The 23,134-nt window shown below is 42.4% G+C and overlaps 2 protein-coding genes across 3 annotated transcripts in view; one reads left to right on the top strand and one right to left on the bottom strand.

Moving 5' to 3' along the window:
* Positions 1-18,883, bottom strand: part of LOC142575800 (inositol polyphosphate 5-phosphatase K-like) — a 36,994-nt gene extending 18,111 nt beyond the window's left edge. Inside the window, exons 1-11 of one of the 2 annotated variants that reach the window (XM_075685459.1) lie at positions 18,513-18,882; positions 17,938-18,023; positions 16,181-16,297; positions 13,635-13,743; positions 12,526-12,642; positions 11,749-11,856; positions 9,605-9,672; positions 9,407-9,518; positions 7,147-7,256; positions 6,219-6,375; positions 4,430-4,567 (exon numbers count right to left, since the gene is read on the bottom strand). In XM_075685459.1, the coding sequence (XP_075541574.1) occupies positions 4,430-4,567; positions 6,219-6,375; positions 7,147-7,256; positions 9,407-9,518; positions 9,605-9,672; positions 11,749-11,856; positions 12,526-12,642; positions 13,635-13,743; positions 16,181-16,297; positions 17,938-17,984 (1,083 nt within the window). In that variant the 5' untranslated portion in view covers positions 17,985-18,023; positions 18,513-18,882. Of the gene's footprint in view, positions 1-4,429; positions 4,568-6,218; positions 6,376-7,146; positions 7,257-9,406; positions 9,519-9,604; positions 9,673-11,748; positions 11,857-12,525; positions 12,643-13,634; positions 13,744-16,180; positions 16,298-17,937; positions 18,024-18,512 lie in introns of both variants that reach the window. The other variant, XM_075685458.1, reaches the window with a different exon arrangement.
* A 449-nt stretch (positions 18,884-19,332) lies between these two features.
* Vps29 (vacuolar protein sorting 29) lies at positions 19,333-20,714 on the top strand. The gene has a single exon (XM_075685468.1). The coding sequence runs from the start codon at positions 19,526-19,528 to the stop codon at positions 20,072-20,074; it is 549 nt and encodes a 182-aa protein (XP_075541583.1). The 5' UTR covers positions 19,333-19,525; the 3' UTR covers positions 20,075-20,714.
* Positions 20,715-23,134: the final 2,420 nt, after the last annotated feature.

Below are 23,134 nucleotides of genomic sequence, written 5' to 3' on the forward strand. Positions count from 1 at the left end.
TTAATTTTCCCGGTAACCCTTGGGTAACGAAAGGTCTACTGACTAGTATGAGAAAAAATGAAAACCTATACAAAAAGACTATACAAAAAGAAACGTTTTAATGTACGCTTAGCGGCATGCTATAGAAATTATTGTAACATTCTGAATAACTTGCTAAAGAAGTCTAAACGACAGTATTACGAAAATGAATTTGCTAAACACAAGAACAATCCCAAAAAACAATGGCAACTTCTTAATGCGTCCGGTAAAACTGCTGATAAAATAAACTACAACAATAAAACTCATACTGATTCTTCTAGCATAGCAAACAGTTTCAATGACTACTTCTACAATATATACAGCAGTCATCCTATGACTACTACTTATCCCATTAATCGCTGCAATCATTCTTTTTTTTTCTCTTTCCCGTAACTGCGGATGAGGTATGTTCCATGGTATTAGCTCTAAAGAATTCTAGCCCTGGCTTAGGTAATATGTCTGTATTTCATCTAAAACTTGTTGCACCACTTATTTGTGATACACTTTGTATTATAATTAATAATATTTTTAAATGTGGTATTTTTCCCACTTCGCTTAAAAGGGCTAAGATTATTCCTATACACAAGAAAGGTGATAAAACGGAGGTGTTTAACTATCGTCCTATTTCTATTCTATCATTGATTAGTAAAGTTGTTGAGAAGTTATTTTGTAAGCACCTAAATAATTACTTAAACAAATTTAATTTGTTGCAATCTTCTCAATTTGGTTTTCGCAATGGCAGTTCGACTAACTTGGCTTTAATATCCCTAACTGACTACATTCGTCACTCGATTGATACGGGCAACATTGTTGGTTCAGTATTTTTGGACTTCACTAAAGCTTTTGATACAATTAATCATAACATTCTTTTTACTAAGCTAGAAGCCCTGGGAATTACCGGTCCAGTACTAAAACTCCTAAAAAGTTACCTATATGATAGAGAACAAAGCTTTTTTTGGGGGTGCTTATTCTGATACTAAAGTTATTAACCAAGGTGTACCACAAGGCTCCATACTAGGTCCCTTATTATTCTCTATTTATATTAATGATTTACCCACTTGTCTTAAATTGGCACATTGTGTACTATACGCAGATGATACTACTATCTCGGTGCGTAAAAATTCTTTTTAACAACCTTAGTCCTTAAACTAAATAATGAGCTTGACCATATTGCTGCTTGGTGTTCGTCCAATCAATTACTTATCAATCCTTCAAAAACTCAATTCATGATTTTTCAATGTAGCCAAAGAATACTAACTGGCTTACCTAAGATAACTCTAGATGGTCATCACATTCCCGTCTCCGACTGTGTATCATTTTTGGGCATCAAATTAAATTCTAACCTTAAGTTTTCTCAACACATTGCCTTCATTAAAGAGAAGCTGAAAGGTTTTCCAGAAAAAATGAGTGAACATGTGTACATAATGGTTTTCAACCCTCTGAATTCGAATATCGTATCGAAATTGAGCGAAAGAAAGCGCAAATATATTTTATTTCGACGAAAAGTGCAGCAGCGGACACGCCCAGCTCGCGCGTCTCGTTTCCGCCTGTGATTGGTCGGGCACCTCGTGACGTCAACTCTAGTGACCGACCGCTGCCGCTACACATGAAACGCGGTGCCAGGTAGTTTGGTGCTGTAATGGAAAATTAAGAGGTAATGGAAAATTTAGAGAGACTGCGTTTTTCTGAGGAGTTCGGCGTTACTCCCTACACGTACGAGCCGGTTGCGAAGAGCCGGCCTCTCGAAGAAGCAAACGATGCTGGTGCGAGCAGTGCTTTCGACGCGAACGAAAGCGAAGTCTTGGGATCTCCTTGTGTTGGAAATGCTCTTTGGTGAGTATGTTTCTTGCAAAGCGATATAGTGATCTCGCCGATCTTTCGCCGATCTAGTGAGCTCGTTTCCGGTCAAACAACTGTAGTGTTGTGTTCCTGCATGCCTCCTCGTGGAACGTAAGCGGGGATGCGATTGTCGGCATTTGTGCACTGTCCAAAGCTGTCGGCAATCTACAAAGACTGTTTAAACGCGTGAAAAGCTTCCCGGTTCATGCAGTACGTGTAGTGACCTTTATCTGTGCGCCATCCGCACACTACTCGTAACCGAAGTCGTAAAGGCGGCGAATTCCGTCGGCTACGTGAGACGGTCGGTTTCTTGCTGTGCGCGAGAGAAGGGGGGAGCGTAGCGCCCTGGCGTGCGCCGGCTTTCTAGCACATGCAAACTCTACATGCACTGCGTTATGGTAGCTGCATGCAAGCTGTTTTACAACACACGTGCAAATAGAAAATTCGCGGCGCTTTGCGACGAAACCTGCATCAAGGGTGGGAGATAAACATGCACCTTCCGTTCAGCGTGCTAACACGAAGGTTCTCGCAGTAAATCAAAATCCAGGTTTGGGCGAGTTCGTGTATTCATAAGGCCTTCCAACACCAGTTATCATCAGTCAGTCCGCACTCGTGCAGTCTTTGTTTTCGTTGCTCCGATCTTTTCACGCTGCGTTTAGAAAGCCTGCTAGTGGCAAGTATTCCTCTCTCATTCTGTGGCCATATGCAGCAACTGTGCAGGCCGAATTGCAGGGCTGGCCGTATACTACCACTCTGCATACATACAGACGCACCAACAAAGGATTGCAGGGTCGATCGAAGCAGATTACGATGGCACGCACGCAGAAACAAGCACGGTCAGGCACGGTGGCGCAGGCTGCGAAGGCACAAAACACTAGAGTTGACGTCACAACACCGCGGTTTCCAGTCTCCGCTCGCATCGTCAGCGTCAGCAGCAGCGCGCGGCATTCGACGGGGGGCGGAGCTACAGCGCAATTTTAACAGACATAACGATTACGTCGCTCCTAATTGAAAAAAAAAAAAACCCAAATTTTACCTACATGGTTTATAAGGTTCCCGCATCCGTATATGAGCGTCTTATTGAATTCGACAGACTCTTCAGCTTCCCTTTAGCAAAAGTGTACCTTCGGTATTAGAGCATTAATCAAATCAAGACGATAATTCTCTAAAGACGCATTATTAGCATTATACTTTGGCTTCATTCACAATCACATTAATTATGGCATTGTTTCCTGGGGAAACACATATAACTGTCATATCTCATCTATTCAGCACTTACAAAACCAAGCAATACGCATTATCGCTAACAGTGGGTTTTTCACGAGTGCTACTCCTCTACTTCGTGAAAATAGCATCCTTGTTGTAACGAGCTTGTTCAAATATCATCTAATAATTATATTTTATAAATTACTTACTAAACAGCTCTCAGACCAATTCATTGATTCCAGACACCCGATCAATAACAATAATACCAGGTTTGCAAGTAACTCTAATTTTCTACTACCTATGGTTCATTCTAACCATGTAAAAATGACATCATCATTCGCTGCTATAATACTGTGGAATGGTTTACCCGTTAGCATTAAATCTTGATCCTTTCATACATTTAGTCATGCTCTTAAGCTGTTTTATACGTGTAACTAAGTTTACATCATTCATTACACTATATTTGTCATTTGTATGTACTGACAGTTTTTTTGTGCACTACAAGCTTATATAAATACAATTTGTTTTCATTTATATTATTTTTCTATGTTGTATTTTCACGATTGTGTTCGTCTGTTTTAGTTAGTTTGCTCTTCTTTAACACATCTCTACATTGTTATTATTAACCGAGGGTCCCGTTGCAGTCTTGGACTTTGGGACCCTTGTCTGTATATTGTATCTTTCCAATGCATTGTATTTAAAGAACAATAAACTGAAACTGAAACTGAATAGTTGATGGGAAGCATAGGCAGGCACAGGTGCTTGCACAACATTTTGGTGTGAAGCCAAAGCCACTGATTATGATGGGGCAAACAGAAAAGAACCTAGAGAGGATTTATTGCTGTGATGTGCTGATGATATAAATAAAACAAAAAACATACACAGATCCCAGTTCGTGTGGGTGCAAGGTTAGGAAGATATCAGTATATCAGGCAGAAGGCACTAATGAGTCTGAATGTCGATGACAAAAAAGGTGATGCCGGTGCAAGCCAAATGATTAGAACACGTTTAGCCATCACAAGCCTCTACATGCTGAGGCGTCGTGACAGCAGCAAACGCAACGCTCAAGGAGTTCGTTGAAGTGCATGCCACATGACTGCACCCTCCTGCAGAATGGAAGTGTAGTTGAATATGTCTGTTGCTTCCCTCATAACCACAATACGTACATGACATATATCCCGCCATGTGCCAATACAGCAGCCATCATGAAAAAACTTGGAATGAGCTTAGGTATACAGTGACAAGGATGAAATTAAAAAAAGCATTTTGTGCTTCATAAGTACTCCCCCCCCCCCTGCCCTTTTTTTTTTTCTTGTCTTCTAAGCAGAAACCTGGAATAATATACAAAAGCACAACGGCAACTTGCTCTGTAGAGGCCGATCCAATCCCAGGACTTGAGTTCGGTGTCCGCACTTGTGTAGTACCAGGCAAAACTGTCCTGATTGATGATCCAGGTACCCACAGGAAGAAAGTAGATGACAGGCTGCTCAGGCTTGGCAAACACCTGGATGCACACAAAAGCAGAGTTTTGTGCTAGGGCATATATTGCTATAATGAACCTCTGTACTTACTGCCAGCCACAAACTTATGAGGAACCATACAAAAGTTTCGCACAATGTTCGTTCCCTCACTTAATCTTCTGATAATACAGTAACTGTCATAAATATGAATGCAAATGAGAAATGGAGGATGCAGTTTTTGAAGTACTCGTGGGAATTGCCAATTTAACCAGCTGCTGCTAGACTACTGTAATAAGCGCATACCAGGTGCGAGACGTATTTGAGGACATTATGCCACTTTAATGAAGAGCAACAATTTTTTAGATAATAATTAAAGTATTAATTCTAAGTTTTTTACATTGTTTCTTTCACCACTCTTTTGAAAGACAGTTGGATAAATTTATCTCTAGTCTCAATTATTGACGAAATTGGGCTTTGATAATGGCTCCATGCTCAGGTCAGATAATGCGTGTCAATGCTTAGCAGTGCTGCAACAATAGCAGTGTTTCGAAAGTTTTTTACATTGTGTGGCTGCTTGTTGGTCTGCCTCTCAGTAGCAGCCCCCATACATAGTAGAGTACCACGTCTACATTGGGAACTAGGACGCCACACTGAAGGTGACGTGGCGGCCACTGAATTTCATAAACTCTTGGATTGCACAGGCCCTGTGGGAGCAAGCAAATCAATTGTTTAGGAGTGTCGCCCAATGCTATTGTTTAAGGGAAGCTTGGCTGTTGACTCTGCCACTTGAAGCTACTGCGCAATGTCCATAATTGGCTTTTCAATTTTCTCAGGCTTTCATCATGGCCTCAACCTGCTGGAGCCACTCAACCGCCTGAATGGTGTCAGACTATTGGTAGCACTTATTTCTTTTTCATGCATTACAATTTGCTATAGACTGTTTTCATCCAAAAAAGAAGAAATTTGGTGACATTTAGGAGGGCAGCGATGTCCAAGTCGCTGTGGTCAGCGTGCAAAGGTAACTAGGACAGCGTTCGGCTTCATCGCCTCTGTCAGATTGGAAGTCGATACCCTGGAATAAATGCGCTAGCTAAGTGACACAGGGATGGTGAAGAGCAAGTTAGGTGCCTAGACAAACAGAATAAGAATGATAGTGTCTAGTGTGATTCAAAGCCAGGTTCTGAAATACCTCGTGAACCTGTTAATCTTGTTGGCTGTTACCCACATAAATGCTCTTTGTATTGAGAAATGGTTAGAATAAGGAGCAACATTCGTACTGCGAAGTGATAGTTGGAGCAATATGCAACAATGTTCTGCCACCGTGATCTTGCAACAATTCACTCAAAGACAGGCTCCATAATGCGTATGAAATTACATTCGTCATTAGCGTCAGTGACAATTAGCTTTTCTAGTAACTACATATGGTTGTAATAAGGAGCAATATTAGTGCTGCGAAGTGATAGTTGGAGCGATATGGAACTTTGTTCTGCCACCATGATCTTGCAACAATTCACTCAAAGACAGGCTCCATAATGCGTATGAAATTACTTTCGTCATTAGCGTCAGTGACAATGAGCTTTTCTAGTAACTACATATTTACTTAAAAGCTGAAATGCTCCTTCAAGAGCATCGATGCATAACAGCAATAAAGCAAGAAAAACTGAAAACCTTTGGATATGCAGCAGTGCAACGTACCTTCAAAGTGAAAAAAGCAGACACGGGCTTGTGGTCACTCTGGATGTACAGATCATGACTGACATACTGGTGCTGCTTTAGATCAAGGGTCACATTCTCGTAGGCGTTCTTGGTGAAGCGGTAGAGAATCCTGTCAGTCCAGGCCGGCTTGCGCTGGCTACATAAGAAAAAGAAACAAAGAGAAGTTCATAAACCTGCACATAAACTTGACGGTAATTAAATTGTGTACAAAAAGACAAGTCGCTGCCACGCACTGAAATTCCATCTGCCTGCTCACATCTCACTACCATCAGCCATGTAAAGCCCAGTGTATCTATCGTATGTGCTACAATGAGTAATACCTCAAAACTCTGATTTAAGCTTGGGAAACAGTGCACAGCACAAAGTAGTGTTCTTTATATGCTAGAGCGAGCTTTCAGTTATGGATAGTTGAAAACTACTCACAATTCATTACTATACATTTCATTGTGTTTCCTCTGCCCCCCCCCCTTTTTTTTTGTACAAATATCTCTCCATGACCAGAAATAAAGGTGAACAAGTTGTTCAAATTTTCCTTGATGTGGAACTCTTGTTAGGCATTACAGGATTAAAATCATATCTATGTTCACCGCTGGACAAGGACATTTGCCTTCTCACAAGGATCTTTAGTTAACCCTGTCATGTGCCAGCTTTGCACATTTTTCTAGTCTTATTATGCTGTCTCGCCTATGCAGTCTAACTTGTGCTCTTTCCCTGGCACTCAGTCTTCGTATCCATATGGACCGCTGGTCACCAGCCCTGCATACCAAATGCACCACTGCAACTTGCATCCGTCCTCTAAGCCATGCTGCTTCCTTTGCAACTCGTCATGTTATTCCCATCATTTTCCATTCCACTGCTCGTCGCATTCTTGTCAGTTTTCTTTCGAACTTTCCCAGTGTCAGCGTACCTGAAGTTGTAGCCCATGCGGTCAATCTGGAACTTGTAGGTTGGTGCGAAGGTAATGTCGTTTTCGCAGAACTCGTGGAAGGCTTCACCTTTGCTGCGCACGCGGTTCAGCTGAAAGCACAACCACAAGACATGCACCATTAGCCACTGGTTCAAAGCACATATCACAGCCACAGCTGCTGAGAATGGTGAACCTAACTGACAATGCTTGGACAAACTGAATTTCTCATGCTTATTGGCCATGATGATGAATAATCAAATTCTTTCTTTATTGGTATAATTGATCACTAACTATGTTCAAGTACCTGTAGTGTGGTGCCCTGAATGAAAATTATATACAGGTGGTGAAAACACAAATACAAAATGCAGACGATCAAAGAAATATATGGTACTAGTACATAGTGGACTGAATGAAAAGCCATCTGTGGCCAAAACTGTGAAACAATGGTACTTCACAATGGTGCTTAGTAACTCAGGGGCCAATTGCAATGCATGCTCACTGACCTGGAGAGGCAAAGCAGAAGGGTGGGTCTAAAAATTAATCTGCAGGAAACTAAAGTAATGTTTAACAGTCTCGGAAGAGAGCAGCAGTTTACGATAGGTAGCGAGGCACTGGAAGTGGTAAAGGAATACATCTACTTAGGACAGGTAGTGAACGCGGATCTGGATCATGAGACTGAAATAATCAGAAGAATAAGAATGGGCTGGGGTGCGTTTGGCAGGCATTCTCAGATCATGAACAGCAAGTTGCCATTATCCCTCAAGAAAAAAGTGTATAACAGCTGCGTCTTACCAGTACTCATAAACGGGGCAGAAACCTGGCGGCTTACAAAGAGGGTTCTACTTAAATTGAGGATGACGCAACGAGCTATGGAAAGAAGAATGATAGGTGTAACGTTAAGGAATAAGAAAAGAGCAGATTGGGTGAGGGAACAAACGCGAGATAATGACATCCTAGTTGAAATCAAGAAAAAGAAATGGGCATGGGCAGGACATGTAATGAGGAGGGAAGATACCCGATGGTCATTAAGGGTTACGAACTGGATTCCAAGGGAAGGGAAGCGTAGCAGGGGACGGCAGAAAGTGGGGTGGGCAGATGAGATTAAGAAGTTTGCAGGGACAACATGGCCACAATTAGTACACGACTGGGGTAGTTGGAGAAGTATGGGAGAGGCCTTTTTCCTGCAGTGGGCGTAATCAGGCTGCTGCTGCTGATGATGATGGTACTTCACAGGCCCAAATGGCTTTTCCATGGACTCAAGACCAGGGTTTCCAAGCCCCAAAAGTGAAAAGTAGCCAGAAAATCACGAAAAGTATCCAAAACTGTAGCTAGTTCACTATAGGGGCTTAAAATGCAGCCAGAAACGTCACCAGGCTGCTGCCATATCCAATCACTTCTGTAGAAAACATTGCTGAGGCGGATTACGAACTGTTCCTTTTGGAGCTGTTCCATTTAGTGCCCTCTGACACATATAAAACATGTATATGGGGGATCAAGTTAGAATTGGTGGCTCCATATTTGTATTAGGTAACCACAAGTAGTCACTGAACTCTAGTGCTAGAGAGTATGTCATGTGCATAATTCTCGTTCTTGAATCAGTCGTCAGTGTATCCTTATGCCATACTTCAACTTTGCAAGGGAATATCACATACTAGTCAGGATTTCTGATCCCTTAAGAAAAAGTGTTTTTACAGTAGTTTTTTATAGCGATATATTGACGTGTTTTCACGTGCCTTTACTTAAGTTCATCACGGAACCGTAATAAAAGTTTTTTCCACCATGTAATTTTCTGAGCAATCAATTTAAAAGCAGACGTTTCATGGAATGGACCAGAAGCTCCTGTTAAATAAATTTTGCCGGCTGTAAGGTAAGGTGGAGGGGTTTTGTCCTGCCTTCCAAATACACAAGGTGATGATAGTTGTTGCACATTGCGTGTGTAATAAGAGGCGTAGTAAAGTGAATTATACCACTTATTTGTAATATTTTGTCTTGTTTATCTGCAGTTTTTACAGGAAAATTTTCCTTCAAAAGTAGCCAGAGAGTAGCCATGTAATCAAACAGGAAATTTTCCTGCCCCAAGCCTTTGAAAGTAGCCAATTTGGTGCAAAGTAGCCAAACCTGGTGACCCTGCTAAAGACAGCGGGAACTTAAGGTATTGGTGAAACACTAAGTGACAATGATAACTGACCATGCTTATGTGACAGAAATATATAATTTGACCAAAAGCCCATCAGATGTGTCACCACATCTATTTTCTCACCTGGTCTTTCGGCAGCATCTGGGCGTAGGTGTTATTCTCAATAGAAGCCTTCAATTCTTCCAGGGTGCAGTCATCCACACGGAAGTTCAGGTCCCCGAACCAAAACGTGTAGCTATTTCAAAAAAGCACAAGTGAACAGTAAGCGCAAAAGAACAACACTGCTATCTAGACAACATGAAATAATGGGAGTTCACTTACTCGTGCGTCAAAATGTTTGTTGCCTGCGTGTCAAAAAACCTTTGCTTCTCAATTATTGTGTTATACTCCTGCAAGAACAGAGGTATAATTAATGAAGATGTACAAAGGCACCTTGTTTGCGGCTGTAACTGTTTCCTGGTGCACAAATATTATTATTACTATGAGCAAATTTTGCAGATGTTCAGCAATGGCTCACTTCCTGCGTGCTGAAAATATTGTGATCATGTGTTTTATTCAAAACTATACATGGCTAGATCTCACCTGAGAATTTAACACCGGCACTCACATTTTCCATGCCGCAACCACGCTTGCATTAGACAGTTTTAGTTTAGCGTACGTAACTATAGCGTAAGCTATACGCTATTATATAGCGTACGCTAAGCAGCGCACATTTTCTACAATTTTAGTTGGCTGGCGATATCTTCGGATCTCAGAGGCCATATGCCGTCGTTGCGGCTATTTCGCGCCTGTAGCAATAGGTGGCGCTGACATCTCGAACGTTTCTTTCGTTAGGCTTCGACTCGTTCGAAACGAGAAGCGATCTCGAAAACACCACAAGGTTATCCATAATACTGTGTCGTCGAAGTGGCCTGAGACTAAGCGAAAGCCGTTTACACAGTCATTTGCTACGAACGAAGAATTTACAAAAGCAACGCCAAATTCAATTCGAAGCGGGCAGCCGGGACTGCCGCCATGTTTCCCGCAAACTCCGCAAGCCCCGCAAAAACGCTAACGCTAACTCGTTTGCGTTGCGTACGCCTGCTATACCCGCTATTTCGTTTAGCGTTCAGCGCATGCGCAGTGACGACCCGCTATTTTTTAGCAAATGCAATGGTATAGCGTATGCTATACTAAAACTGTCTATTAACCCTAGCGTTCTTTGTCTGCGACTCATGCAACCTGAGCACCATAACATGTGTCCTAGCTCAGCAAAATGTTTTATGTGTCGATATCAATATTTCTTGCCAACATGTTTATAATTCACATGACTTATTATGCTGTCTTTGAGCTTTTGTAAGATGTTTTACTTTTAGTTTGTTATTTTCACCATATTTACACGAATATAACATTTATTTTGGGCCTGCTTGCCGTGCTTTCTGTGTCTACTGCCTCATGGTGGGCTGGGAGTTGCCACTGTGCATTGGTTCCGTCTTTCTTTCTTCTGCTTTAAAACGTTGTTAGTGCCGCATCAACACAGTTGTGGCGTAATTATCGCAACCTTAAGCAAGACGATAGGCACTGTTGTGTAGGCATGTGAAGCGAACAGTTTTCTATGTCGCGCGGTGCATCAGCATGCAATCTGTGAAAAGTTTTGCTGGGTTCAATTTGTGTCACGGGCATTTCTGAAGTGCTGTTTGTCCAATAACCTTGGTGTGTGTCATGGAGGACAACGCCATTCTCGCTGACAGTGACAAAGGCGTTGGCTCGCGTCCTTTCACTTTATTTGGCGGCGGCAGTTCAGAGTAACGATAAACAAAGCCCGGCACGCGTCCGCTTTTATGCATCGTTTCGCCCCCTCCCCCTTTTTTTTGCGGCATCACATTGTGTTAGGATCGTAATTAGGTGTGTGTGAATATTCGAAAATTTCGAATACCATCGAATATTATATTCTTGATACTCATCTTCGATTTGAAAGCTAGATATTTGAACATTTTCGAACATTCGAAACAAATAGAATATATTGCTGGCTGTGCGCGAGCAAACATGGTTCTTAGCGTTTATTTCTATCTAAGAAAGTTTGTCTGACCTCGTGCTGAATTTTGCGATAAGTTCGTGCCGCTGGCAAAATTTCGCCTGTAAAACACTCTTAGCCACTGGGCGTCTAGACTATGCAGGAAAGCCGGCCTCTCAGCAACACGGAGCACGTATAATAAAGTGAATTCAGAAAACCTTTCTTCATCATATTGTGGAAAGTCGAGGTGCCCTGGAATTAAGTTTCCTGGCCCTTACGTTCAAGGGACTGGGTTAAGCAATAGGGCTCCTTGCATATTACATTTTTAGCTTATGATCACTTGTCATTGTCATATTTTTGATACACATATATTTACACATATATGATACACACAATCATCATCTTGTTTTACAAGCTCACAGCGATCAATTTGTTGTGCTATCCAAAACTTCACATAAACAGCGATACTCACATTTATCCGTTGGAATGTTTCACTCTCATGAGCAGCCAGATGGCTGTTGACAAAACAAATGGAGCAACCGTAGACACAAAGCCGTATCGTCACTCCACCTTTGTTGCCCTTGTAGAAAGAAAGGAGGATCTTTAGTTGCTTTATTTCAGTACAACAATACTACCAATTTGCAAAAAGTCGCCGCTAATAAAAATGTGCTTAGTAGTGAGTCCTGCTGACAAATTTCATAAAATTCACTGTAGTTCTTACTATTCTCCAGAAAATCCTTTAGGTATCCAAAGTATATGCACAAATCTGTAGATGCAACAGCACTGCTCATGGTGATACCTTGGCTATGAAAACATATCAGCTACACTCTAGAGCACTGTCTATAAATAAGCACAGAATGACAGTTGCAGTGAGTTAAAGTTTACTGTGTGTTAAACGAAACATGCAAACGAACACCTCGCACTGTTGGGATGGCCCAGCTACAATATGCCAAAAGAAGCAGTGTGGACATGCCATCTGTGGTCATTGCAAAGGATTTGATTTAGTGTTTGCATATGTCCCAAGAAGTGTGTTGCTTTTGAAACAATAATGATCAACCAGCTAGCCCACTGATGGTCTTGAACCGTCTATGGCTGTGTGCTACAAGGCTGGGCGCAACCAGACTTTAAAAAGAAAAATGCACACGCGCTCCACACTCGCTTGCTCTGTTTAACAGCGGGCCGCACCGTATATACCAAATAAATTTAAGGGAAAAAAAAGAAAAGAACATAAAAATGAGACCAGCCTTACCCAGACGCCTCCAAGGCCAGTCCTAGTATATGTGGACTGGATGCCCCGCAGCTGGATCAGGTGCTCGCGCTTGGTAAAGATGGTCAAGATGAGGCCCTGTAGGCGAACATGCTTCACCTGCCAATCAAAGAAGGAAGACTGGTGTTGCTTATGCCACACATTGCACTAAGGTGAGCGCCAGGATTTGTGAAGTGCTTTCGGTCATGAAATGAAACAGATATTGCATGTTATGATACATATGGCTAATGTTTCATAAGTAAATGTACGTTCAAAACTTAGTAGTAGTGAGAGAAGCACTGTCTGAGGCAGCGACAAAATGCACGAAATACAATTGCAGTTCCTTGGTAGATAAAGTGCGTCCTGTTATTGCATGCTATGCAGTCTTCCTCTGGTACCAGAACTGTGGGAGAGCGAATTCTTATTTGGGCCAACTTGTCCACATTTCACACTAAGGTGGAACAGTAGCCCTCGTTGTCCCATTGCGCTGTTTTATGATTAGTAATGTCAAACACAGTGCACTCTTAAAGGCTGCATATACTGTCGCGGTTACTTGCCGACTGAATGTGATTAAGAGTGGGATAGCCATTTCATCAAACATGGATTGACCACCATTTTAACAGTATACTGCCTCAGATGGTGTTTTTATTTTGATTCTTACAGGTCGTAGGCTGTACACAAGACTTCTTTTGCAGCTGTTCTACGTGCCAGTCGGTCCATAAAAAGAAACTACTCAGATGAATGATCTCAAACCAGTAAACGAAAAACTAAACTCCACAATTTTCACAGACCTTTCCTGCTCAATAGGGGCCAAAATGAACTGAACACTACAAAATCTACGACATCTCAATGCTTTTTAATTGGCACTGTGGCCTGAACGTAAAGTCTAGCCTTTATTTCCATTTCAAATAAGTCATCTGTTTTCACAAAACAAATTATGGGGACAGTTCTTGGCGTTTCTCTCTGTCATCCCTTTGGGGTAACACAGCTGAACACAAACCTTCAGTGACAGGCATATGTATGCTTTAACTAGTGTAGAATTATTGTGGCTGATGCAGAACTCGCTTTCGGAGAGCTAAAATATAGTTATGGCAACTCATACGCAGACTTGCCTTGACATAGCTGTACTTGTGCAGGGCATTCCTGATGGCTTGAATCCAGGGCTCTTCAAAAAAGGCTTGGGACAGGAGGTGCTGAGGTCTTGCACTCACCTCCTGGAACCTGGATTCAACGGTGTTTTTTTTTTTCACAGAAGTTTGTCAGCTATATGAATGCCACTTGTACAAAAATCACATTGCTTCATCATCTACTGGTATTTCATGTAACTTGAGCCAACTTTAAAAAAGAAAGTGGTATATCTTAGGAATGAGACTTAGTGGCATAGCATATGTAGTTGTCCTGAGTTACTCAAAGCATCTATTAAAGTGCAATTAGTTGGCTAATTAGCTACAATCAACCATGTGAAATTTAAAATCTTAAGTATTTGTTTAAGGATATAAGTTTGATTAGAGGTGTTGTAGAACCTGCCCAGAAGCATCCATTAAAGTTGTTTCCATGACATCTTTTTCTGGGCTCTAAATAAAGCACATGATACATGGGGGAAAACAAGGAATCACAAGCATGCTTGCACATCTGGTTTGCAGTGCTCTCAACCATGTTTCCAAAAAATTAAGCCTGATGCCTGTTGTAAACGAAGCCAACAAGTGTGTTTCGATCTGCCTTCAGCACTGGCTAATTGCTAATCATTTCGGACTACAGTGAATTTCCACTTCACGACAATGATGCTGATGTCGCTGCTTGGACACTGGGGCTGATTTCTTCCTTTTAAAGTGAACATGTGGCTTTCATTTTTTGAAAACATGATTGAGAGAGTTGTAATCCAAACATACAAGGGACACAGTGATGTCACTTCTTTGCACCTTTCACAGGCTTTAAAGCCTGCAAAGAAAAAAGTGTAAAAGATAACATCATAGAAACAACTTCACTGGGTATTTTTGAGCATGTGGTACAACTTTTCCAATCAAATTTATTCCCTGAAGAAAACAAGTCAAATTTTCCTAATTGATCGTGGCTATAATTAGCTAACAAATCGGACTCCAAAAAATATGGATAACTCAAAGTCAACAGCGAATGGTAGACCATTGGTCACAGTTGCCCAAGATGCACCAATACCTTATTTTTTAAAGCTCGGTTCAAGTGCTATGAAACATCCAGTGTATTTTATGTGCACGCACACCCACGTGCACACGTTCACATGCACACCCACCTAAACACACAGTGTTGCCCCACATTTCAGCAGCATTACCTGCTGCTATTGCAGTTTCTTTCTGATTTCTTTTTATTACCCAGCTGTGTAGAGATAACAGAACTGTCAAAGAAACTTAGTTCCATCCTCTGAATGGAACAAAAATAAACTGTATTCGTTTTCTTCTTTTTCTCCTTCTTTATGACATGCTTTGAGTTAGTTTCACACCTGGCAGAGTTCTCAAATTCATGTGTCTACATGTTTGTATTTCATCTTGTAAGGACCTACTCGCCAGTATTGAACGTTGAACGTTGGCGCCAAAAGATCGTGTTTTCCGGGAACGTATGAACAGAAAAAAAATAGGCGTAGCTCAATTGGGTCATTTTTTGTCTCCTCGATCGTGAACGTTGGCACCGGGAAATCGAACGTGAGGGGACCGTATCAACGAGATTCTACTGCATACTGTTGTCAACCTATATCTACTGCCTGCATTTCCTCACGATACCTGCACAATTTTAAGAAAATCTGTGCATTTACATTAAACCAAATGCTGCCGCTATTTAACTAAAGACGTGGCCAAGTCTGCTATGATTTGCCTAACACCTAATGCTGTAAAAAATAAAATTCTTAAGTAAGAAAGCAAAATCCGGAGTAATGTCATGGCAGTTTCGACTTGTAATTTTCTTGCACTGAAGTCTAAATGCTCTAAACCTTAAAAGAAAAAAGAAAAAAACATTCTAGCAAATGTAATAAAATAAATAAATTTAATGCAGTATACTTGTTTTTACAACCCAAATTCGGTTTCGGTACCCGGTGGGATGAAGTACCATGACATCATGATGCAGCGGCGGGCTCCGTTCCTGTGCGCTGCGGCTACCACATGCAAGTGCCGCAAAAATAAACATGCAGCGCTCTTGCTTATTGTCTTATGAGCAACATCGTAACACCTAGCCTTACTGCTGCACAAAAAGAGAAAATTTTTGTGGTGATGGTCAATGACACCATGCCGGCATTTTGAGACCAACATTTTATCAAATTAAAACATATTTCCAAATGTTTCCCCACATTTATGGTTGCTAAGTGTGATGCTTTTACGTATGACTCACCACGGTTCGCTTAGTGGCTATGATTGGTGCACGTAATTGGTGGCTATGATTGCGTTGATTTAGGTGCACATTAAAGAACTCCATGTGGTCAAAATTAATCTGGAGTCCCACACTTCAGCAAGTCTCATAATCAGATTGTGGTTTTGGTTCGTGAAACCACAGAACTAAATTTCTAAATTAATTTACGTGCGAAAAGTGCATGTTAGAGCATCTACAACTCCAAAAGATGGGTCAATGCTCCTTGAGGAAGATCTGCAGTAACATGGAAAGAGATGCAACTGTGCTGCACGCATACTCAAAAACTTACCCAATGGCGTACATGTCTGGTAATGCCTCTGGAATTATGGGAGGCTCGAGGCCCAAGGCACTGCGGAGGTCTGCGATTGGTGCTCGACAGACTACATTCCATGTCAGGATGTACACCCTGCAAAGCAGATGCTCATTAACGCTTATTTCTTTGTTTTCTAGTCATATAAGTCACAGATTTTTTATTTGCACATACTGCAGGCTCTTTTCTGACCCATGCAGGAGTGTTTACAAGGATCATTGTGGTCAAAACAAAAAATACAGATGGTTCACGAGGGTTTCCACATTTCGCAGCTCTCCTCTTCAGGACAAAGCAACAAGATATGCAGCAGTGAAGCAGACAAACACAAAGCGCCAGCGTTTGTCCGCTTCACTGTATTCCCCGTCTGTCCGCACACTTTGTTCTGAAGATGAATGCATACCAACATGCCGAGGGTTCGGTTCTTCAGAGCTTTAGCTTGTTCCCCAGTTATGTACCAACTTTTTTTTTTTTCACCGGTTATTGGCAGACACACTTCCTCACCACTATGGTTGGCATACAATGCAGTTGGTTTTGCTTAAATGGAATGTGAAGGAGAGTCAAACTTTGTCCCATCTGAATTAATATTCACTGACGTACACAGTACTATGTTAGTCTCATAAGTGCACGCAATAATGCGGTCACATTAACACAACAAATTCTTAAGTCATTCTACTCTGAATTTTAAAAATGTCTTTCTTAATTTTGCACAGGAAATGCACATGAACTGGTGGAGAAGACTCGCTCAACCTAGCATACCGTTGCCAAAGCAGCAACATTTTGATTCTCTCAAATTCAGGGATGTTTTTCCTTTCAATAACGAGTTCCCTTGCACGAAGACGCATGCCATGTTTATGTTCTTCACTTCTAGTCACAGCCGTATTGGTCAAGAACCAGTCACACATGGAGAAACAATGCCTCAGTAATCTCATATATGCAATATTGCCACAGATTCAGCATTCATCACAGTCAAGGGAGCCATATCATGGTATTTTCATTTAAGCGAGGGTCAGAATTTATTTTATTTAATTATATAAAAAGAAATAAAGCTTTTGCAAGAAAAAAACATAAAGGAAACCAACATGTAGGAGTCATGTCATGGTTAGTGCCCTCCACCGTGACTGACAGCATGACTGGTTAATTTTGATAATGGTTGGTAAACTATGTACATGTGTCTCAGTTATGAACCCTAAATTGTAAAGCACTCAATGGAAAGATTACACAAAAACAACTTTCTCACATAAAATTGCATTTGGTTTTCTTTTTGAAGTTGTTTTATTTCATCCATTTGTTTTCATTTATTTTGTCAGGACACATGACAAGCTTAATTGACTTAGTTATAATGACATTGTATTGTTATACATAATACAAGGCAGTGCATGGCCTCTCTTTACTACTGTATGATATATTTAATGTGCATAAAATCAGCATAAATATAACGTGGTTAATAATATTTGGGTTTTGAGAACATATATATTGTCAAGGTCGCTTGTAATATGGAAGCTATGAATGTGTTAGACAAGCTAACTACTTTAAGAATATAATCCTTCATTTGCGCTCATTAACAATGTTAACGACCAACAACAACAACAAAGAAAAATAAAACAGGAAAGAAGGAAGAAAGAAGTACTTGCAAATTACATTTACAGTTCGGACTTCTTTTTTTCCTCACAGCTAGTATAGATGGGCAGATTGTTTAATGAAGAAAAAAAGAGTGCAGGGAAAATCTGATAACTTACTGGAAATCTCGGAGCATTTTGTTGGCTGGTGCACTTTCTGGAGGCATGGCAGACACTGTTCTAATTATCCTTGATATGCAGAGGCACTGAAGTCAAAGAAAATTGAAAAAGAAACAGTACAATCAACATTCGTCTCGCAACACGCTGCGAGGTCGCATAACTGAGCGCGCTTCCTCTCTGAGCACAAAATTACATTACAAGCTTCGCGGTCCATATGCTCAGAAGTGTCCGATCAGAAACAGCGCGCAGTTTCGGTCCAGCGCGGCATCAGTATGCGGAAAGTGTTGCAGTGTAGAGCAGCGACAGGTTTGGAGCACCAGCCGTCCAGCGGCATCGTTAACAGCGTGCGTGTGCCACTTTTTGACGGTCTCCATGGGTCAGTCTAACCGACAAGGCACTATCTCTTCCTTTTTCCTCGATACTATCGCCGCTTCTGCTAATCTCTTAGCTACGATGCGCCGCGCAGAACATTGGAGAAATTTGCAGCACCACCTCCGATATATATTTTTTTCCTTGTCCCTTTCCAACTCCGTTCTCGAAGACGGCACCACAGAGCAGCAAGAATACTCGCTCACCGAATTCCGCAATCGCCGTCCAGCCAATCACACAGATTAGCGTCCAGATTGCAGATTATACAGTTTCGATTGGTGCGGGCTTCAAGATGGTCAATGAGCGGTCCCTCCGTCACGTCCGGGAAAAGTTTCTCATGTTCACTGGCTCGTCCGAATGCCTGCCATGAGAAACACGGGGTGCGCTATGCAGCCCGTCCGCGGTTGACCGCTGCAACTGCGCGCAACAAACGCTTCCAGCATGACACACGCGCATTCAGTTAGCAGCTGCTGCAGAAACAACAGCAACAGCCCATAGCGCCAGCAGCAATGATCGCTGCGGACTTTCCTACTGCTGGTAGCCTTTGCCGATAACGAAACTGCTAAACTACAATCAAAAACAAAACACAATTACGTCACACTGAACGACATGGAGAACACTAGAGAAATAACAGGCTACACCAGCACAGTACTTGAACCAGAATGTTTGCAGCGCCTTTGCGCTTGATGCAGTGACAAAAAAAGTCTATTTTTTTTAATTCTCATAAAAAATTTTTTCAATAAACATTTCTTTTTGTAACAAGCTGTCTAGTGCGTAGCAAAGCATCAGTTATGCCCAATCTTTATGCTTGCTCGCTAATATGTTATACAGTCATTTCTTTAGTAGCGTCTGTCTACGTCGAAAGTGTGTATTCCCTCGTGCATACTCTACATGATGGCGCTGCAAGCGTTACGTGCGCTCAACAGTACAAATATTTGTTACATTTATAGCTTGTAGCGATTCGAGCGCCTCTAGCGCTTTACTCATCGTGTAGTGTTCACTTTTGTAAGGTCATTGCTGCACTAGAAAATAAAGTGAAAACGTCGAGTGCACCCGTCCGCCCGTCTCTTCAGCCGTCATCGTTGGCGTGTGGTCCGAAAGGGAGGCGGTGTTTGCCGTTCGCTGACCGCCGGTGGATAGATTTGCTAGCGGGAAGGCAACGAACTCGGACTCGTCACTCGCTCCATTCCTTGCGCAGTGCCAGGCGACTTCGAAAATCATGCTAGTCCTCGTGCTGGGCGATCTGCACGTCCCGCACCGCTGCCACAGCCTGCCAGCCAAGTTCAAGAAGCTGCTGGTGCCCGGCCGCATCCAGCACATCTTGTGCACGGGCAACCTGTGCACCAAGGAGTCGTACGACTACCTGAAGACTCTGGCCAGCGACGTGCACGTCGTGCGCGGTGATTTCGACGAGAACCTCAACTACCCCGAGCAGAAGGTGGTCACCGTGGGCCAGTTTCGCATCGGCCTGTGCCACGGCCACCAAGTGGTGCCGTGGGGAAACCCGGACAGCCTGGCACTGCTGCAGCGACAGCTGGACGTGGACGTGCTCATCTCGGGACACACGCACCGCTTCGAGGCGTACGAGCACGAGAACAAGTTCTACATCAACCCGGGATCGGCCACCGGTGCTTACAATGCACTCGAGAGCAACGTCATTCCGTCGTTCGTGCTCATGGACATCCAGTCGTCCACCGTTGTCACCTACGTCTATCAGCTGATAGGGGACGAGGTCAAAGTGGAACGGATCGAGTACAAGAAGTCCTAAGAGCCAGCGCCTTCGTCGCAGACCGCCGATTGAACGTTGCGCCGTTGCGTTCGACATTCCTATGGACCAGGGCGGCTCACTTCTGGAACCAACTCATTCACGTTGTTTTTCCTTGTGTCGCTACCACGCCAAATGGCAAAATGGGAAGAGCAGTGTGTGCGTGTGTGTGCGTGTGTGCGCGCGTCTGCAGTTGTTGCGTTTTCGCCTACAGCGTAATAGTGCTTGAAATGTCGGGCTTGGCTTTTTGCTAGCTCGATTGCAGTACTGCTAGAACCAAAATTAGAGTCGGCAGACCCACGTGTGCCGTGCTCGCCTTTTACCATTGTATTTACAATGAATATTGAAAAAGAAACAAAATTATACATTTGAAACAACTGTTTGTTTAAATTTTAACTTGTTGGATCCTATTTTTTGAGTGTGCAGGTTCTTCGCAATGCTTGACAGTCTACCTGCAATTTGAATATTTAGTCACAGTAAGGACGGCATATGATTATTTTGCTTTCTCATGCTTCTGTATGTATATACCTGAATGTTCACTGATTTCTTATATTTCCTGTTGTTCTCTACAGTCACCGTCACTTAGTTGAATGTGTACACTGAGATTTCCACTTTAATAAAGGAAATGCTGGTTTATTAGCTACTTGTTTGAGGCTTGCCTCCGCTTACTCACCACAGCACTGTCAGGCTTGCCTTGCGCTGCTCGAAACGTGAAAAGTGGCAGACCGCCTTTCCTTGAGCAATCGTTTGATGCAGGGCTCGCCACGAGAAATCATGGGAACTGAAAGAATAATGTAGACCGTCTCTGTGGAAGACTTCAGCAATTGCCAAGCAGTGAGCTACCATTTAGTATACATTCAGGAGCTGGTATAAGTGCCATTGTTCAGTTTTCCAGCTGTGGTTGCAGCATGTAACTGTGTGCCTATAGATTCCTATTGCTGGAAAGCATTTCAAGCGACACAGAGAATGAGCAGAAAAAGGTTGAAGTTTTGCCTAACATGCAAAGTGACGTCGGGAATAGCGAGCGCACCTCGCATGCAGTAACCTTGCACTGTTTGGCACAGTGTTATTTGCAGCAAACAATGTCGTGCAAAGCAGGAAGAATCTGCATTGCTGAACTACAGCTTTTGCTTTTTGCCCATTCCTTTGTGACACTTCTCAATGCCGGCTTCGTTTCATTTAGTGCTGGTTTATTATATTGTGCACCGCTGCAAGTGCTATAACAGTGGCCTTGTGAGGCAATGCTGCTTTTGGCAAGGTGTTGGCTTGGGCTAGGGGGCAAGATTTGACATTGAAATGGGAGCGAAATACTTTGACGAGCGTGCAGAAGGCCTTTGCATTGTTGTCTGCTCACTCAGTCGTGTCCTTTGCTGTGTTTTCAGTTTAGCACCCCTCTTGGTGAGTGGACTTTGTAAACACCATACTAGTGGCACACTTTGTTTGAACATGACTTTTCTGGAAGGGAAGGTCCCAGGCTCAATACCAAATATGACTTTTTTGATTGATTACTTGTAAGCATTTTATTTTTATCATTAGCACTATAACATTATAGGGGAACTGACACTAAACAGCTTATAGCAACACTGCAAGTGCATGTACTAGTTTTGAATGTACCTATATAAACAGCTATCATGGTAAATAAGCATTCAGTGAAGTCATCGTCTATTATTTGCAATCAGCTTGGAAACCATGTTTATGAAGCAACGAAGAGTTAGTTGTCAAGAGCATCCCGGTACCCAACGATTGCTATTCTGAGTGAAGCAGTATAATGTTTGCACTCCAAATTTTGGCATTCACTTACTGAAAAATGCAGAGAGGTGCTTGCATTCAATTTTATTGAGCATTTGACTGACTTACCCAAAGAAAACAAGGTAAGGTTTGCACCTAGCTAGGCTTGCTGGTTTTCCAGTCTGTGCATGTGTTTCCCGTATTGGAATATGAAAAACTACAGGACCGCAATTTTGTAGCGATGCCTTCTCTCAATGCTGATGCCATTTGGCACTTTTTGCGTTAGTGAGTGTCCACGGTCGACACTCCACCCGGGGTGGAGCATCTCTTGACTGCTCACGAGCATGAAAGGCATTAGCATCTGGAAAAGGCATCGCTACAAAATCGTGGCCCAGGAGACTCGCCTGCCATATAAATTCCACTTTCCCCACTACTAGCAGGACTACTATTAAATGTATTTCTGGAATGGAATCGCACATCACAGTGGCGCACTGTTAAACTTAAAAACGTGGAGAAATGTATCTGTTAGTTTCGGGGAGAGTGAGAGGCCTCTGTTATTCTGAATTATATGCACTTCTACCACACTTTTGCATATGTTCAGCTAGGTATGTTAGGTGTTTCAGCAATGACTAGTCGATATTAATGTGGGATAACTAAAAGACGAACTGCAGTTGATGTGAATATTCTGTTTGGGCTTCTTGCCTGGATTCAAATCACATAACAGCCTCGTACAAAAAAAAACATGAAATACAATCAAAGCACTGCAGTCCATGAAATCTTCATGCTGCATTCATTATAATCCATGCTGTTTTATGATTTGAGCCAAGAAATAAAATCTTAGCAAAATATTTGAGCTACAAACAAAGCAATAGCTAGTGGCAATATTGTTTTTTTTTTTTGCATGGAAAGATTGGTTTCTATATCTATTTGTCAATGAGAGTGGCATGCAATTGTATATCTCACTGGGAAAGCCGAGAAAAGATAAAATGGATGACGGGAGGGGCGTTTAAACTTTGACATAACGAATTTTCGGTATAGCGAACTTCGACGTGGGCAGTGCAAATCTTATTCTGGGGGCTCTAAACATACGTTGCTGCCTGTGGCGCACGCAAAGCCACAAAAAGTGTCAGATTAACGCAATAGATGCAAGTGCGCACCGTATCGCGTTTGTGTTATGTGGAAGAAGCACGTTCGAATAGAAACATTACTTGCCAGTGAAAACGCGTTCGGTACTCGATCAAGTGCTTCGTGACGAGATCATTTTGTGGCCATCTGCTTCCACGGGGTCCTCCGAGCACACGAGAGGACATGGCGCGTGATGGCGGCTGTTTCGAT

The sequence above is a fragment of the Dermacentor variabilis genome, chromosome 3 (genome assembly GCF_050947875.1).
Source record: "Dermacentor variabilis isolate Ectoservices chromosome 3, ASM5094787v1, whole genome shotgun sequence".
Lineage (NCBI taxonomy): Eukaryota > Metazoa > Arthropoda > Arachnida > Ixodida > Ixodidae > Dermacentor > Dermacentor variabilis.

Excerpts from the sequence above, each read along its gene's own strand:
- Vps29 (XM_075685468.1), top strand. The coding sequence starts at position 19,526 with ATGCTAGTCCTCGTGCTGGGCGATCTGCACGTCCCGCACCGCTGCCAC.